This window comes from Mastigoproctus giganteus, chromosome 6 (assembly GCF_048544385.1).
Source record: "Mastigoproctus giganteus isolate SK-2022 chromosome 6, ASM4854438v1, whole genome shotgun sequence".
NCBI classification, from domain to species: domain Eukaryota; kingdom Metazoa; phylum Arthropoda; class Arachnida; order Uropygi; family Thelyphonidae; genus Mastigoproctus; species Mastigoproctus giganteus.
In genome coordinates this window covers 148,320,360-148,338,957 of record NC_143580.1, presented here as the reverse complement: position 1 = coordinate 148,338,957, position 18,598 = coordinate 148,320,360, and the positions used below count along the sequence as shown (strand labels likewise).

Sequence of the window (18,598 nt, the reverse complement as noted above, 5' to 3'; positions counted from 1 at the left end):
TGAAACATGAACCAGTCAGCTGACTCAGTCACATCTGGCTAATGCCAAATTCTTTTCAACAGTCTGTCCATCACTCTAAAATTCAGAGTTAGCTATCTGCCCTTATGGTTGTGCCCAAATTCTTTGTGCACAACTCCTTGCCAATCAAAAAAAAAAAAAAAACACCAGCATCATTTGGTTCAAGACTTTTGGAACCAGAGTTTCTTTGGCCTCAGTGAAATTTCTCCAACCCATGCTGCTGCTGTTGTTTTTGTTGGTTTAGAGATTTATTATGTGCATCGGTAACTATGGCTATAGTGTGCCATCCAACCCATGCAGCCGATTGTCTTTTTGTTTCAGGTTTTTATGCAAAATTCCAGGATTTATCACCAGCTATGATTTTTTTTAGAAAAGCCTGGGTCACTGTCTGCTATTTCAATCAAACCTAGACACACAGCAACTCGTTCCTCCTTCTGTTCTGCCATCAGTGCGTGCAATACAAAGTGCAAGCACACTTTCCTGTTTTTTTTTAAATCTTCAACAATTGAACACAGTATCCTTGCTAATGTGAAGTTGGTGTGCTATCATTTGGAGCACACCAACTTCACATCATCATTATATCTTCCATTAACAGCTGCTGAACTTTTTTTGATGGCAAAGTCTATATGAGACTGAGATGGGCAACCACCTGCACATTGTCCTGAACATTTTCCTGCCCTTCACAAAACTGCCCATACCAGCAAAAAATGTTAGATCACGATAGTGCTTCATGTCCATAAGCTTCATTCGCTGTTGCAACTGTTTCAGTTGTACTTTTTCCGGCTTTAAAACAATTTTATCACCACCCTTTACTTGCTCCTTGAATCCATAATGACATGATTTTACTGCACCAACTTAAAAATATGAATTTCCAGCAGAATGCCTTTGTGTACACCAGTGAAACTTAGTACAGAGCAGAGCCAGTTCAGGCTCAATAGGGAATAGTTTCAGTACTGGTCAATGTATGGTGCTAGTCGTATCATTTAAAAAAAATAATAAATCAGTCCTAAAACTTTTCAGACCTTGTAAATATACAATGGTAGGCTTAAGATGGTGCAGATATTGCAGTGTTAGAAATATAATGCCTCATCTTACCAAAGAAAAATGTGATTCCATGGTTTAATGAAACAGGAAATCTAGGAGCAAAACCAGGAAGAGGATAAAATCCTCAACCAAGAGTGGGTTTAGGATATTGTTGATGTAGTTATGGAAAGATGTGTGGACACTGGTGTATCAGAAAAATGTGATTGCATGGTTCAACGAAACAGAAAATCCGGGAGTCAAGCCAGGAAGTGGACAAATTCCTCAACTGAGAGTGGATTGAGGATATTGTTTATGAAGTCATAGAAAGATCTGTGGTCACTGGTGTATCCGTATTGACATCAGTGACAGAAAGAACAGTTTTTATGCAAAACAAAGCAACTCTGCATTTTTATCACTGAAAGGGTAATTAGTTGCTCATTTCCCATAGCATGCCTGCCTCGAAATCCTGACCTTGTGGCTACTCAAAGGATTTTTTTCCTTTTTTTTTCTTTTTCTTTTTTTTTTTTGGTAGTTGTTGGCGCATCGGCTGCTGTGGCCATAATGCACCTCCCAAGGTTTTTGCAGCACTTTGATCCAAGCCCGAGGCGGGATTCGAACCCGTGACCTTTGGGTTGCCAGGCAGGCACTTTACCCACCCAGCTAGCCCGGTCGGCACTCAAAGGATAATATTATATTATGGCATCATTTCTGACCTAGCAATCCTGAAGGATAACATCGCATGGGAAACATTACCTCTGATATGCTACTTTCTGCAGATGACCATGTTATTTTGAGGTTTTTCCAGATCACAGTGGCAGTCCCATTGGCACATACTGATTGCTAATTGATGAATCCAGTATTGCTATATGAAACAATATAGTATTTTCCCAAATAGTGATATTGATGTGCTTATATTCATATTGGCAGGACATTATCATTCCATATATTATGTTGTCGATAATGCTGTTACACAAAACCATCAAAAAATAAAACAAGTATTAACAAAGTGTGCTTCATTTGCAGTATGCACAGCCACACAGATCATGTAACAGGTAATTACGTAACAATGATGCAAACACAGCAAAGTTTTTTTCCTAGTGGTGATTTTGTAACTAATTTTGTTTTTTCATGTAATTCTCTTCTACATCTTCTGAAAAACATACCTTGGGGTAATGTACTGACTGGATTGTGTTTTCTCCATTAGGTCATGCTGTAGACGTAGCTGAATTGGGATACTTTAATTGTGGCTACCCCATTATTTTACAGGTCAGTCTAGCAGCTGTGAGGTTGAACTGAGAGTTTTTTGTTTTATGATCACCATGGCCCTTATCTTGCTATAGATTGGCATGACTTTTGATAAAGGCACGGCACTCACGGGACGGGACTCAGTACAGAACTTAACTGTTGTCAATAAACTGTTGTCAACATTCTATTATAGAACAAATCTTACTGGTTAAAGGAATATGATGAAGAATGATATCCCAGTATATCCAGCCATCATGAGGATAGTGTGAAAACTAAACTTAGTTATTTGTTAGTTATTTGGAGCATTAGCAACTAAGGCCATATTGCCCTGGGATATGTGGTGGTCATTCCCTGACTTTTCCGCATCCTCCATATTTGGTGGTGATGGGCTCGAGCCCCGGTCTAATCAAGAAGCGTGTGCTACGCACTGCTGCTCCTTCCCACCTGGCTACAGAGGCACCAAAACTAAAACTAAACTTACCTGGAGAGCATTTTGTAATTAGCTTTGTTGCAACCCTTCTTTTTTTCTTTTTTTTTTTTTTTTTTTGTTTCTTATTTCTTTTACTATTGTATAAAAGAGGCATATTATTCAACTGATATTAAGTTGTAAAAGCAATGAATAATTGAATAGTTGCTATAAATAATTGGATAGTTGAACTGTTACACCATGGAATAGATTCTGAAACTTCTACCATTCATTTCAAATGCTGTTGCTACTCCAGATATAATCATTGTGTTGGGTGAGCCTATTGAAATGTAGGTTGGAAATTGTTAATACTCTGCTGCAGCCATCGAGGACTATTGCAAAAGAGTACAAAGAATAAATGGTACTTTGAAAGAGGGAAAAACAGTGTGAAGCCACTTAGAAAATTTATGGATAAAATTAGTGATAACATGTATTAATATTGTTCTTTATTTAGTTGAAATGATGCTTATTCAGTAATTTTATTGTGAATGAATTCAATTTATTTTGAAATTCTTCTCTTAAATAGGCCATACACACTTAGGCAAATTTTACAAACTTCACTGAGCATGTAAGACTGTATTTAAGCATACAGGTGGTGGCTAAAACATTGAGCAATGAATATGCAGCGGCAATGTTAAAATAAACTGGTATCTTATAAATATATATCTGCTAATCTCCCAAATATAGCATATTAACAAACAAAAATTCTCAAACATTGATAGGTTGATTTGTTAGAATACTTGCATAACTTCATTCTTTTCTATAATTATTTGCTTAGCTAATTCATTCTTTACTCCATCACAAATATTTTTCAGAAAAGTTGTGCATTTACATACACAGTATAAGTTCTGAACTGATATTACAAAAAATTATAAAGGTTCAATTTCATAAAATATTCTCCATAATAGTGGGAAGCAGCCTTTGTAATGGCATATGGCAAATCATTGTATATCTCAAAACGTGGCTTTGAGTTAGTTTGTCACTTCTGCTGCTACTTTACTGTACTTGACAGTTAAACTAAATACAGATAATACTTTTTTACTGTACTTGACAGTTAAACTAAATACAGATAACTAATCAAATTGGAGATAATTAGCAATTTCAAGCAGACAAATGAAAAAATTCAGCCATAGTCACATTACACTATAATGTAGGAATAGTGTGCTGCCAAACAATCAATCATATTGAAAACAAAATACAAAGAACTTAAAGTGTTTTTAAATGAATAGGTTATTCTGTATTTAATAAACAGTACTTGCCATAGCCACTTGAACTTGGCCTGTTATAATGTAAGATCACTCATTGGTGAAGACAGGATATTAGAGCTGGGAAAGGAATTAGAAAATGTGAATTGGAATATCATCGGTTGGCTGAAACAAGAAGAAGAAATGAATCACTTATAAGTTTATCAAGTGGAAATCTGCTGTACACCAATGGAAACAGTGAAGGTGGAGTTGGGTTTCTGGTCCATAAAGATTTTAAAAACAACATTTTGGAATTCAAAAGTACGTCACCAAGAGTGTCAAGACTAATACTCAAGATTTCTAAGAGGTACAAGCATAAAGATTATAATGATTTATGCACCAACATCGAGCCGTGATGATGATAAAGAAGTTGAAGAAACACTGAAATTGAGTCTTCTAGATGAGCAGAAAACCCACTACACTATTATTATGGGAGACTTCAATGCTGAGGTTGGAAAAAGACAAAACAGCACAGAAAGGGGAACTATAGGAAATTTTGGAATTGGTGAAAGAAATGAAAGAGGTGAAAGACTTGTGGAATTTGCAGAATCTCAAGGACTGTCAGTAATGAATACTTTTTTCAAGAAAAGGGTGAACAGAAAGTGGACATGGAAGAGTCCAAATGGATTAACTACTAATGAAATCGACTTCATCCTCACTAACAGAAGATATATTGTGAATGATGTTACCGTCCTGAATAAGGTAAATGTTGGAAGTGATCACAGAATGGTAAGATGTACACTTGATATAGATAAAGGAAAGGAAAAAACTGACTCGAGTAAATAATACAAAGGTCTTTGAGATAACAGAAGAGGAGAAAAAGCAGTATGTACTGGAACTTAAGAACAAGTTTGAGTTTCTGCAGACTGCTGAGGACCAAGATATCGACGAGGAATATTACAACTTTTTGAAAGTGATAAAGCCCAAGAAATCTATAGGGAAAAAGAAATTCAAAGAAGAAAAAATTAGTCAAGAAACACTTGTCATGATGAACCGAAGACGACAAATGAAAAGCAAAAAAAACACTGACAGGGAGAAAATTGAGTATACTGAGTTATGCAAAGCCATTAGAAAGAGACTCAGAGAGGACATAAGAAGATTTAACACAAGAAAAGTAGAACAAGCATTAAGGGAAAACAAAGGATTTAAATCAGCAGCCATGAGCAGTAATACAGAAAGACAAATGATACTGAAACTGAAGAATAGCGATGGTGTACTTATAAACAGCAGAGAAGGCATAATTCAAATAGCAGAAGACTACTATAGAGAATTATACAAGAAGCAGGGGAATGATGCCAGCAGTGGGGAAGATGGATTGCACAGTAGCAATACATACAACATACCCAATATTCTTCCTGATGAGGTAGCACATGCATTGAAGAAAATGAAGAATCAGAAAGCCCCGGGGGAAAAGAAGTTACTGTAGAGTTGTTAAAATTGGGAGGAAGAGACATAACACAAAAACTGGCAAGGCTCTTCACAAAGTGCATTAGAAAAGGTGTGACGCCTAAGCAGTGGAATAATGCAATCATAGTTTTGCTGCATAAGAAAGGAGATAAATTGGAAATTATAGACCAATTAGCTTGTAATCCCACATCTACAAGTTGTTCACAAGGGTCATTACTAACAGATTAGAAAGAATACTTGATGAGAATCAACCGAAAGAGCAAGCTGGCTTTAGGACAGGATTCTCAACTATGGATCACCTTCACGTAATATCACAGCTAATGAAGAAAGCAAATGAATATAAAACACCAGTATGCCTGGCATTTGTGGATTATGAAAAGGCATTTGACTCCATTCAGCATAAGGCAATGTTTCGGGCACTGGAAAGACAAGGCATTGATACCCCATATATTATGATTTTGAAGAAAATATATGAGAGTGCTACCTCCTTTATTAGACTAGACAAAGACAGTAGGAAATTTAAAATTGAGAAACGAGTTCGACAAGGAGGCACAATATCTCCGTAGCTGTTTACTGCTGCCCTTGAGGAAGCTTTCAGAAGATTAGACTGGTCGCAGAAAGGAGTCAATGTGAACAGAGAGTACCTAAACCATTTATGATTTGCAGATGACATTGTGGTCATAAGCCATGATCCCAAAGAATTAGAGGAAAATCTTAATCAGTTATGCACAGCTAGTAAGGATTTTGGACTAAAGATGAATATGGCTAAAACAAAAGTAATTTATTTATTTCGTATGATGTGATCAATACACGAAGGAACCAGTTTTTTCTTGCTTCCTTCGTGTATCGTGACCGGGATATCCAACCAACCGGTTCCATCGTGATATCCAGCCCGAGGTGGGAATCGAACCCGCGACCTTTGGGTTGCCAGGCAGGCACTTTACTTACCCGGCTAGCCCGGTCGGCCAACAAAAGTAATGATGAACAAGTATGCCACGGAAAGGGAAATAATGATTGAAGGAGCAGTAATTGAAAAGGTGGAGTCATATACTTATCTGGGACAAGTTATTAGCTGTAATAATGATAAATGGCTGGAAGTCAAGAGAAGAATAAATTTTGGATGGATAGCATTCAGGAAATATAGTCACATACTGAGGAGCAATATCCCAGTTTGTCTGAAACGTAAAATAATGAACCAATGTATACTCCCCACCATGACTTATGGAAGTGAAACTTGGGCACTCACCAAAAGAATGGAAGAGAAGCTGAGAACTACACAGCGAAGAATGGAATGAATCATATTGGGAATCAGACTGTTAGATAAGAAGAGAAACACATGGATTAGGCAACAAACTCAAGTAAAGGACATTCTTATCAAAACTAAAGAACTAAAATGGTCCTGGGCAGGACACATAGCTCAAAGACATGATGACAGATGGACTAAGAAAATAACAGAATGGTATCCAAGAGGAGCTAGAAGAAAACCTGGAAGACAAAGGCGGAGATGGATGGATGAAATTCATGATTTTGTGGGTAGTAAATGGATGGCCAGTGCTCAAAACAGAAGGAACTGGAAAGTTGCTGGAGAGGCCTTCATCCTGCAGTGGATTGAAAATGGCTGATGATGATGATGATGATGATGATGACTTGTCAAAGTCCTAAAATAACACCTATCCCTCAGTACAATAACCTATCATTTTTTTTTTTTTTTTGTTAATATCACAACAAATTTTAATTCCTCAGGAAACCTAGAGAAAACTTGAGTAAAAGGGGGGGAATACCACATACAAAAGGGATGCAAAGTATTCAGTCACAGTCATGGGGGGTATCTTAAATTTTATCAGAGTGTAGCTAGTTGCAGTTGTTCATTTCCTTTTCTAGTACTGATGGAGTGAAAGGTTTTGCAGCCTTTCAAGCTTTAGATGTTCAAAAAAACTTATTTCAGCATCTCAAATATAACACCAAATAATGAACAAACTCCAGATATTACTTCTGTGGCTGTGTGCATTAAGAAAATAATAAAAGTAATATTGTGGCAGTTAAATGCAATATTTAAAAAAAATAAACAGAGTATTATTCAAAAAAGAAAGTATAGTCAGACCTTTCCATTAACAAACTTTCCTGTAATAAAATTTTCTCTATAACAAAATTTTCTGGTGAACCTTGGATTTTCAAAGAAGTTACTAGTACTAATACAGTACTATAATATAATACTAATACTTAGATTAGTCATCTACCAACTAATGTTAGTACTAATACTAACACTAGTTGATAGATGACTTTCATCAAATGGTGCAATGCCACCACTTTGCTTATTTGGAGGCTTGAATTAGTGAAACCCATGTTTAGTTTCCAGAGCAAAGTTTTCAGCATTCTAACCTCCACCCCACCCTATCTCCTTCAACCCATTCATGGTACTACTACTAGTACTAACCAGTATCACTATTAATAATATAATACTAACACTAGGCAGTAGGCGCCTCTCATCAATTGGTTGAGTACCACCGCTTTGCATATTGGAGGCTTCAGGTGGTGAAACCCATATTTAGTCTCCACTGCATAGTTTCTGGCATCCCATCTCCATTTTCGTCAGCCCAATCACAGTACTAAGTACTGTATGTTTTGATACCTTTCATGTTTGCAGTTTTCATAAAACACACACCCACCTTTTATGTCTCACTATTGTGGTGATGTTGTTGTTGACAGAGTTTCAAGGCAAGGTTAGCATCATTACAGTAATGCTCAGCTTCCACAGCAAAACATTTAATGAACCAATCTTCAAAGACCTGTCCAGTGACCCAATCCCTTTTATTTGCTGTCCAGTGGATGCAACGTATTCTTGCCCATCCCTTTAAGAGGATGGCAGTTAAGTGAGTGGTAAACAAGAAGAGCTTCATCTTATAATCACCTGCAGCATTACCGCACAGCAAGAGTGTCAGTCTGTTTTTATGCGCTTTAAATCTTGGAGCAATCTTTTCTTCCTTGGTGATATAAGTCCTTGATGGCATCCATTTTCAAAATAAGCCTGTTTTGTCAGCATTAAATACTTGCTGTGGTTTGTAACCCATTTCATTAATGAGTGTTTTTAATTCATCAGGAAATTTAGCTGCAGCTTTGTGAACAAGCACTGGCTGATTCGCCTGTAACCTTCAAATTTTGCAATTTTTCACATTTGATGAAACTTGCCAACCAGCCTTTACTTTTGTAAAATGGTTCTGGCTCTGCAGTATTTTCTTCTTTACAGAGACGCTCATAAATCATGAGAGGCTTTATTCCTGAGGCACTAGGTTACTCAAGCATGTTTTCTTCTTTGCTTCATGCTCTATGTGTACGTTCAGTGGACAGAAATCATGGGATACCTGCCTGGGATAACAGGTAGGCCTACCTTTTGCCTGGATAAGGGCAGTCACACAGCGATGCATTGAGTCCACTAGTTCATGAAAGCATTCCACAGGTATTTCCATTCATGCTTGCTGCATCGCTGTCCATAATTCCATTGCATTCCTAAGTGGAGGATCCAAAGCTTGAACTGATCTTTCCACAGCATCCCAAAGATGCTCCACAGGGTTCATGTTCAGTGAATGGGGAGGCCATTCCACAGTGGTAAAATCTGCAGAATGCTCTTCAAACCACGTTCTAGTCGCCATGGCTCTCTGGGGAGATGAATTGTCCTGATGGAAGAGTCTGTTGCCCTCTGGGTGCACGATGACTATGAAGGGATGTAGACGGTCTGCAAGGATGGGCATAACCTGGACCATTCAGAGATGCGTCTAGATGTACCAGAGGTCCCAGTGTGTGCCAGTTGAACACGCTCCAGACCATTACTGACTGTCCATCTGCCTGAACAGTTCCTTGTTGACATGATGGGTGCATAGCTTCATTTGGTTTCTGCCAGATACACACCCTCCCATCTGCTCGAAATAACCGGAAACAGGAGTCATTGGACCAGGGGACCTGTCTCCAAGGTCCAGTGTTGATATTCTTTCACCCATTTGAGGCTTAGTCCTGTGTTAGCAAAGTGTTAGCAATGGGACTCTGGTGGGTCGACGGCTCCCGTAACCTGTTGTGGCTAATGATCACCTGATGGTTTTGGTGGAGACGTTTCTGGCACCTCCCTCGTTGAAGTCGGGGGTAACTTGTGCCACTGTCACTCTTTGGTTGGCTGAAACAGTGTGAGAGACCAACAGCCAAGTTCATCCACCACCTTTCTCCTCCCACAGAACTGTCCACGATGAGATGTTATTCCTGATACACTCTTGATATTGTCAAATGGGGGATAGTGCAACTCTGTACCACCTCCACAATAGTGTGACCCATGCGTCGGACACCCACTATCATCCCTCATTAAAAGTCGGTTAACTCACGATGTTAATTCTTACTGACATCGAATTACCATCTATACGAATGCAGTGTACCTATATACCTGCGAAGCGGTGGGTTCGTCCACTAGCAAGAGGGGTGACAGTGTCGTGTGGCCCAGGAACTAGGTATCCCATGAATTCTGTCCTTTCAGTGTACAGTGGGAGCATTTTCTCCATCTTTTCCAGAAGTAGATTTCTACCTCACAACACTTCAAATTTTATCAGCATTCTTCTTTATTTTGCATACAGTAGACTTGCCCAGGTTGACAGTTCTCCTTAGGGCTGGGGATTCTTCACCAGCGCTAGTGTGGCATAATATTTCCAACATTTTTTTTCCAATATTAAGGAGGTCTTTTCATTTGAGGTGCAGGAGTTGGAGAACATATTAATGGCCAGTTTGATTCCATAATAACAGTTGCAGCTATAGCAAAAATATATGTAAATGGTAAACATGATGCACAAGTAGCACAGACCCACACACCATGGTGGCTGTGCGACTGAGAGCAGAGGGATGCATGTTGTGGGCTTTGGCAGGAAGAAGCACATCTATTGTTAGTGCGATGCATCTTGGCAGGCTTCAGGGTGTTTGGTAGAAATTTACTCTAATATCACAGATCACATAAAAAGGATACTGGGAAGAAAGGGGTCAGTTGCATAGACTGAAGCCACATAAAGTGGGGATGCCTGTATCGTTTATTGTTAATCAAATTTTACATAAATTTTATGTGATTCACACGTTATGCAGGTGATCAAAAATTCTTTATAGAATCAAATCATCCAGAGCAGATCGACATCTTAAATAAAATTATTGCAATACAGAACAATGCTCTAGCACAGTACTTGACATCTGCTAGCCCAAACATAAAGAAACAGCATAGCTGACAATAATGAAGATGAAATTAAAGAATAATATAAAAGTTTCCATTAATAATCAGGGCATATAAAAGGTAACATCCCACAATGATCTGGGGTTAATGTGGGAAGAGAATTTAACATTCCATCACCACTTCATGCAAATAAAGAGGAAAACATATAGCACTGTGAAAGATATATCAGATCACAGGCATCACTAATAAAAACATAATCTGTCAATACATCAAGAGATGCCTTCTACTTATTCCCCTTTATGCGTGCAAAATACAGTCATCAGCACCTGAGAGCTTATAAGGCAAAGGTATATTCTGTGGAATACTGGATCTTAAGATGGTTAAACTGGATCTATGATCTCCCGCTGACCATCTTGAGATTAACACTTCTTGCAAACTTCGATCTCCAACACTGGAAGCATATAGTAACAGTAAAAAATATCTATACACTCTCAGAACTTATAATAGGAAAGCGATGTGCCCTCAATATCAAATATTGTCAAGGTGCCCAGAATAAACAGTAGACATCCATTGAATAGTCACTTGCCAATTCATCTCATCCCTCCAAACCTTGTTATTATAAAAGGAATGTTCCCAGCTAATACATTAGTGTCAGTTAGTGGTGTGGGGATCAGTCTCTATAAGTGTGCAAAAGACAAGAAATATAAAAAAGAAATTCAGTAAGAAATATAAATATGTTTTGGATTCAAAGCCATCAAATTGATTTGGAATTCCAGCTTTTATGAATGTTTGAATAATGAATTACAAGGCTAACATTAGATCAAGAGGACTTTATAAATTCAGTTGTTCATATATATAATATGATTCTACACTACAAACACAAGCTAGCCGGGTGGGTAAAGCTCCTGCCTGGCAACTCAAAGGTCGTGGGTTCGAATCCCACCTCAGGCTTGGATCAAAGTACTGCAAAAAACCTTGGGAGGTGCACTATGGCCACAGAAGCCGATGCGCCAATAACTACCAAAAAAAAAAAAAAAAAAAAAATACAAACACAATTTATAAATAAATTCAATTGTCCATACCAATCATTTTATTGTAATTTTACCTTTACTGTATTTTCCATTATTTACCTTTATTTTAATTTTATTGTAATTTAAATTTCATTGTAATACTACTGTAAACCCAACTGAAACTGTTGATTAGGGACAAAGCCATTTGATTACTCAACTGAATAAATAACTAAATATATGTAAATTTTTGGAGCATTCCCTGACTGCAGAGTTTTTGCCAGTAGGCCAGGGACAGTGTTTCACATCTAGTAACATAATTAAAATATTGATGTATCAATTTATAAATGCAGGTTATCCTTCCAGCTACCAAGCCATTTATTTCCCTTCTTGTGGAGGCTGCTTGGTTTTGTGATGTTGCAGACACTACTACTACCTTGAAATTTCTATTCCACACCCAGGCACATTGATTTGTGTGATACCTGCTGATGCAGAGGATCTGCAATCTGGGTACAAAATGCCCTGATTACAACAAAATTATACAGGCTTGATGTAGTGGTTTCTCATTTCCTCCCATACCTGTGTCTATATTTGACTGTTTCAGGATGTGTTCATAGTCTGATTTGCATGCTGTGCTTCGAGCCTATCACCACCAAATACGGAGGATGTGTAAAGGTCAGGGAATGACCACCGCATATTCATGGAGCAATATGGCCTTAGTTGCTAATGCTCCTAAAAACCAAAAAAACAAACAAACAAATAACAAGCATGCTGTGCAGACTGAAAACACCTATAAAAATGCAAAAAAAGGAGGAAAAATGAGTCTTCCTCACCCTAAAATCACAAGGAGTAGGAAACAATCCCCTCCACTTGAAATTAGCTAATTCCTCTTACTTCAGAAATTCCTCAGCCCAAGACCTTTCCAAATGAGTGGTAGGTTGGCAATGTGTCATCATCTGACAGTCCTTTAGAGAGGATGATATATTTTAAATTTATCACGATAGTAAAGGCTATGGTACCTTTCCGTTTTAATAGACAGTCATATTTCATATTAGCTTTTAATGCAATTTTCTTTTCATATTAGCTTAGTGTTTAGCATTTTTCTTATTAGTTAATACTTAGCAGCTTCTATATTCAGTGTATTCAATCACCAGGAAGAGGCTTGCAGTCACATTACCAAGTCGCAACGTAGTAATGCAAAGTCACCAATTGCCCTTAGCCAGAGGGAGCAGAGTTTTCTCCCCATCAGTTATTTTGAGTTTTTTTCGTACACATTATGCGCAGATTGACTTGTAAATTTACACTAGTGCAGATATGATAAATGAATTTAAAAAAAAAGGGGGAAAAAAGCCCTTCCAATACACAAGATGCCCCAAAAGGATGTGCTAGGTGAAATATATAATAACATGATAAATATTTAATTTGAAAAAAAATCAAAAATGAATAATATTTATTTATCATTTAAGTTTGTGTTCATATGTTAAATTGCAGCTGATTTTATTTTCAAATGTTGCACATCTTCAAGTCAAACATTCTCCAATTCTAAGAACATAGATGCTTGAACCTTCTTCGCTGATCTTTGCACATTCAGATATGATTTTTCTGCTCATCCTGTCTGAACTACAGCAGTAAAATTCTTGGGTAGTCTTGTTACACAAAAGGTTTAAAATTTCTCTAGAGGAAGAAAATTGAATGGTGATAAATCTGCTGGAAGCATATTGACATGCATTTCTCATGTATGAGAAATTCCTGTAACATAGCCAGACATGTTTTTGAATGTAATAGTATTGTTGAAAAAGTAGAGTCCCACCTAACTGCCTACCTCTATCTCCGTCCATGCCTTTACTTGTGGATCACCTTGAGCATGCACTGCTTCAGTCTGTGTTCATTGTTTTCCTAGATTCATTATTGTAAGTTACGTTTGCTGATATGACCATTAACATAAAACATGTCCTCATCACTAAACAATACCTAATAAATTTATTTTGCAGAAACTATTCACAGAATTATTTGTGTTTTGAATTGCCCTATAGTAATGAATTTTTATTTTTCTGTCCAAAGACATTTTTTATTTGTCATCTATTCAGTAATATGTATGAAATTTCATGCAACTGCTGACTGAACAGACAAATAATATAAAAATAAAGTAATTAACAAACACAAATTAAGAAAGCAATGAAACTCAATAAACAGAATAAGATAAAGAAGCACTATACTTTGAGAACTTCTTGGGGGTATTTTATCACTTTTAACCTCTATATTTTATAAATTTTTAACTGATATCATATCTCATTTATTTACAGTTTTATTGCTTTATTTTACTATTTGTCTGTTTAGGTAGCAGTCACAGTTTTATATATGTTTCCTGACAATCAAGGCCTCTTTTTTAGTATCTTGTTCAGTGTCTTATGGTAACCAAATTCATAGGCTTTAACAAAATTAGGTGTTATTTATTTTTAAAATAATTAGGCATTGTTTATTTTTGTATATGTTGTAATTTTGTTAAGGGGAACCAATAAACCATTTCAGATCTATATAGAGCTGATGTTATATTAAATACTTCTGTTATGAAAACTTGTGTTTTTCTTTTGAGTTAATAGCTGTTGTTTTCTGCAGGATGGACTGCACATAAAAATGCAATATATGATATATGCTGGGTGCACAGTAAACCCCATTTATTGACTGCATCAGGTGATCAGTTATGTATTTTATGGGATGTATCGAAAAAGCATAAAATAGCCACTTTTAAAGGGCACACTGGTAGTGTACGATCGGTAGACGTTCAACATGAAAATTCAGGTATGCATTGATCTTTATCGGTATTTAAAATACACAATAAAATTTTTTTATTATATGAAACTCATCATTTTTTGTTTGGTAGTACCTCATATCATTGGATGCTGGTAATGAGGTTGCAGGTTTGTTTTTGCAACCACCAATAGTTATTAATTTTTAATCAAATAAATTTGATATATATATATATATATATATATATAATCCAAAAATTAAAGAGAGAGGTAAAAAGTAAAAGGTAATAAAAAATAAATAAGAAAAAATAGTAGAAAAGCTAACATCAGTGGCAGCAGAAAAGCATAAACCACTACATGTTGCGTATAATAAACTAAACTAAAATATATGCCAGTAGCATGGCAAACCAGTTGAGTGAAAATGAACTTAACCAATAAAATAACAAAAAATAAAAGTAAAATAGGGGGATAAAGAAGAAGAGGGTACTCTTGAAGCAACGTTCCTAAAATAATTTAGAAAATACAAACCAATTGAAAAGAAATTTATTGACACCCCCCCGTATGTGACCCAAATGAACTGAAAATAATAATTAATAAAATGAAATAGACTGACCATTATGCCCCATCTCGACGGAGGACCACGAGGCCAATAATAGTCAGGGAATCACTGCATTTCAAACTCTAAACAATATTTTGAGTTATGAATTTAATTTGTCACACTTCTGGCTTCTTGCATAAAGAAATGTCTGTCCATCAGCTAATGAAAGCTTGGCATACGTACGACAGTGAGTGCAGCCAAAAAGGCTGCAATTCACAGGAAAATTGCTGCTGGTAATTATGCCATCAGTTATGACATTATTTGGAATGGTGTGACTCACTTTTCTAGAAGGATCCATAATTTCTTATAATTAAAATTACAAAATATTTATTATGAATTCAAAACTATTTGTTTATTTCACTTTAAAATGCTGCAATTGACTACTACAGTTTGCTAAACTGTAATTTACTAGTCTCAAGTTATGATATTAAGTTCCTGCCAAAATATTGATAACAAAGGCAATCCAGATATTAAGCTGTAGCTTTCTAAATACAAAAATAAGAGCTAACCTATGTGACTATGGCAATTCAAACTATTTATTAACTACAATTTAGTATAAAGCACTACTGTACTGCTAGCAGAATTTAAACACATTTACTCAGTCTTAAAGAAAAAATTTGTGGGACCAATAACATTTTTTTTTTTATTATAGTTTCTAATCTATGTACTTAACCACCATATGATAAAAATGGAAAACTCAGATTCTGGTTTTTTTTTTTTTTTTTTTTTTGAGATGTGCTTCAAGGATCATGGGTCCCCTTGGAAAAAATGTCACTTCTGGGCATGAGATAAATACCTCATTTTCTTAATGTTTGTTATGTACTGTCTGATTACATTTATTTCTCCAGTTGATATGAGTTTGTGAAGTTGCATGGTGTGAAATAAACAGTAATAATGTTTACCTGTGAACAAAATCAACATAATTACAGTCTGAGATAATATTTAAGGTCCTCAGTTCACACTTGCATATCCATAAGGATACAATTGCTGGCAAGAGCTGTAAGCCAGGTATCAGAATGTAAACTGACAAAACAGCAAGTGAAATGTAGAAATAAGTGAAATGGGCTTATGTAATAAGTACAGACCAAAAGCAGTAACAGGTGGACAAATGTTTCTTCAAGCACTTTGACTGAAACTTCAAGCACTAAGAGTATTGTTGTTTTAAAATTTTTTCAGTGTAAAAATTTACATGTGATGATACTGATATTATTATTGTATGATAATAAAAATTTATTGTCATACAATAAATAATATGCGTATTTAGTTAGGAATGTAAGGATTTTTGTAAATTTAAAAATTTTCTCTTCATTAAACTGACCAATTAAAAAAAAATAATAATTTGTATCTCCAAAAAGTTACAAATTCTAAAGGAAATTGATCCACTGATTCCAAAAATACTGAAATTTTAGTAACAGATGGTGGGTCTTATGGCAGTTAATGTTAAAAAAACAAAAACTATTTTAAGAAATAAAAAAACAAATTGGTTTGCCATGTGCCACCTTTTCAAATGCCAGCCATAACAGCTTTTTTTCACAAACAGCCTAGTGTCTATAGGATAGCCCATTCAGATTCTGCTTATACACTATATTTTTGTCCTGTTTTCATTTTTTACTTTTTGTTGCATCGTTTATATTGATCATGAATTTTAACTATTCTTGTTTAGAATAGAACTATTTTTGTGCACTCGGTTATTAATAAATAGTATTAACAAAAATAATAATCCTTAACATACAGAATGTACAGTTCACTAAAAAAAGACAATAGTTTTTGAATGCCACTATTTTTTTATGCATTGAGTTAGAATTGGTGAGTTTGGTGTCAACACATAAGACATGAGTTGTTGGCTTTTTTTTTTTTTTCTTTGCTTTTTTTTTACCGACTAATGATGCGCACTAGTTGGGAAAATTCTGTAAGCAAGATGGAGTATGCTACTGAGTAGTGTGTTTTTTATGTAGATACGTTTTATTAACCTAGCAGTTTTGTAACAGTGTGGCATGATTTAAAGTATAATTTTATTGCAAAGGAGATCCAGAAAGATCAACAATTTTGAGGGAAACAGGAGGATTTTTAATGGTCTAGATTATTGGAAGTGTATTGTGGCATGAAACAAACTGTGAGAATACCTGAATATATTGTATGTGTACAGAAGTAATTATTTGTATCCCAACAAAATTGCTGAAACAGTTTTTACAAGAGCTGGGTTTCAAACAATCATATATTTAAGCCTCGTTGAACTAACCATTTTTTTGACAACTTAAAACTGTTTAAAATAGAAGAGGCTTGTGGCATCAGGTTCTATAACTAAGAAATAAATTCAGTTCATCCAGTAAAATCAGTAGCTAATTATATTTATATACTTAGCTACAGTTATATTTATGACAGTAGCTTTCGAGATAACGAATCTCTTCATTGGCTGAAAAGTACATACATACATGAATATATAAATATAAATATAACATAAAAACGTTAGGAATGGAATGAGCAATGCTGCTCATGTTGAGTGAAAAGAGTGCATATGTAGATGCACGAATGCTGAATCATTTACTACATAGAATTAGGTGATTGTTGTTGGTACAGGGTGCGTATATGGGCTGACTGCCAGCATTTTTCATGTTGTAACACTGCAGATTCCAAATTTGGGTGTAGTCATACACCTTTATCAATCATCACTACTATAACCATCTGTGGTTACAGTCACTATACATATCTAGTTGTCGCAACATTTTAAACCACAATAGAGGTGCACGACTACACCCAATTTTGGAGGCTGTAGTGGTATAACATGACAAACACTGGCAGTCAGCCCATATACGCACCCTGTACCAACAACAATTGTCTAATTATACATAGTAAGTGGTTCAGCATTCCTGCATCTACGTAAGGGCTCTTTCACTCAACTTGAGTTCGCACTGCTCATTCCATTCCTAACATTTTTATGTTATATTTATATTTATATATTCATGTATATATGTACTTCTCAGCCGATGAAAAGATTCGTTATCTCAAAAGCTACTGTCATTAAATATACTTAGCTACTGCTTTTACTGGACGAACTGAATTTATTTCTTAGTTAAAACTGTTTCCTTACAAAATGCAGATGCAACAGTCCCTACCTGACATAAACAGAGCAAGATGATTTGCCTGTTATGATTTCATCAGTATTTTGCACAGGGATTATATACTAAATATTTTTTTGCTTGAATAATAAGCTCCCATAATGACACCGAACTTGCTATTGTTAGCATAATACATTAAAAATAGATGTTCAAAACATTTGTGTATATTTTTGGTGGACCCGTACATAACACATTAAAAAATTTTGTGATACGATGTATATGAAACATTAATAGAGAGAGAGAGAGAGAGAGAGAGAGAGAGAGAGAGAGAGATCACCCATTTTTGCATGGATTATGACTAATAAACAGCAAATAATATCTCAAAATATGGAGATATTTTGGATAATCTCTCTTTCCCCCCCTTAAAGGTATGTATAGTTATACATAATAAACAACAGCACTTTTTTTTAATCTGCAGTGTCATACACATAAAGCTGAATAGCTATAATGGCAACAAAAACAAAACCCTATGTAGTATAGGCTATTTTTGCAAATTTTAGGAATATTATATATTTTATTTTAAGGCAGGAGTATGCTCT

General features: G+C 35.7%; 1 protein-coding gene across 1 annotated transcript in view; it reads left to right on the top strand.

Moving 5' to 3' along the window:
- l(2)dtl (WD40 domain-containing protein denticleless) overlaps nt 1–18,598 on the top strand; it is a 227,020-nt gene that overhangs the window by 20,931 nt on the left and 187,491 nt on the right. The window contains exon 5 of the mRNA XM_090376313.1: nt 14,215–14,397. Within this exon, the coding sequence (XP_090232439.1) occupies nt 14,215–14,397 (183 nt within the window). The remainder of the gene's footprint in view (nt 1–14,214; nt 14,398–18,598) is intronic.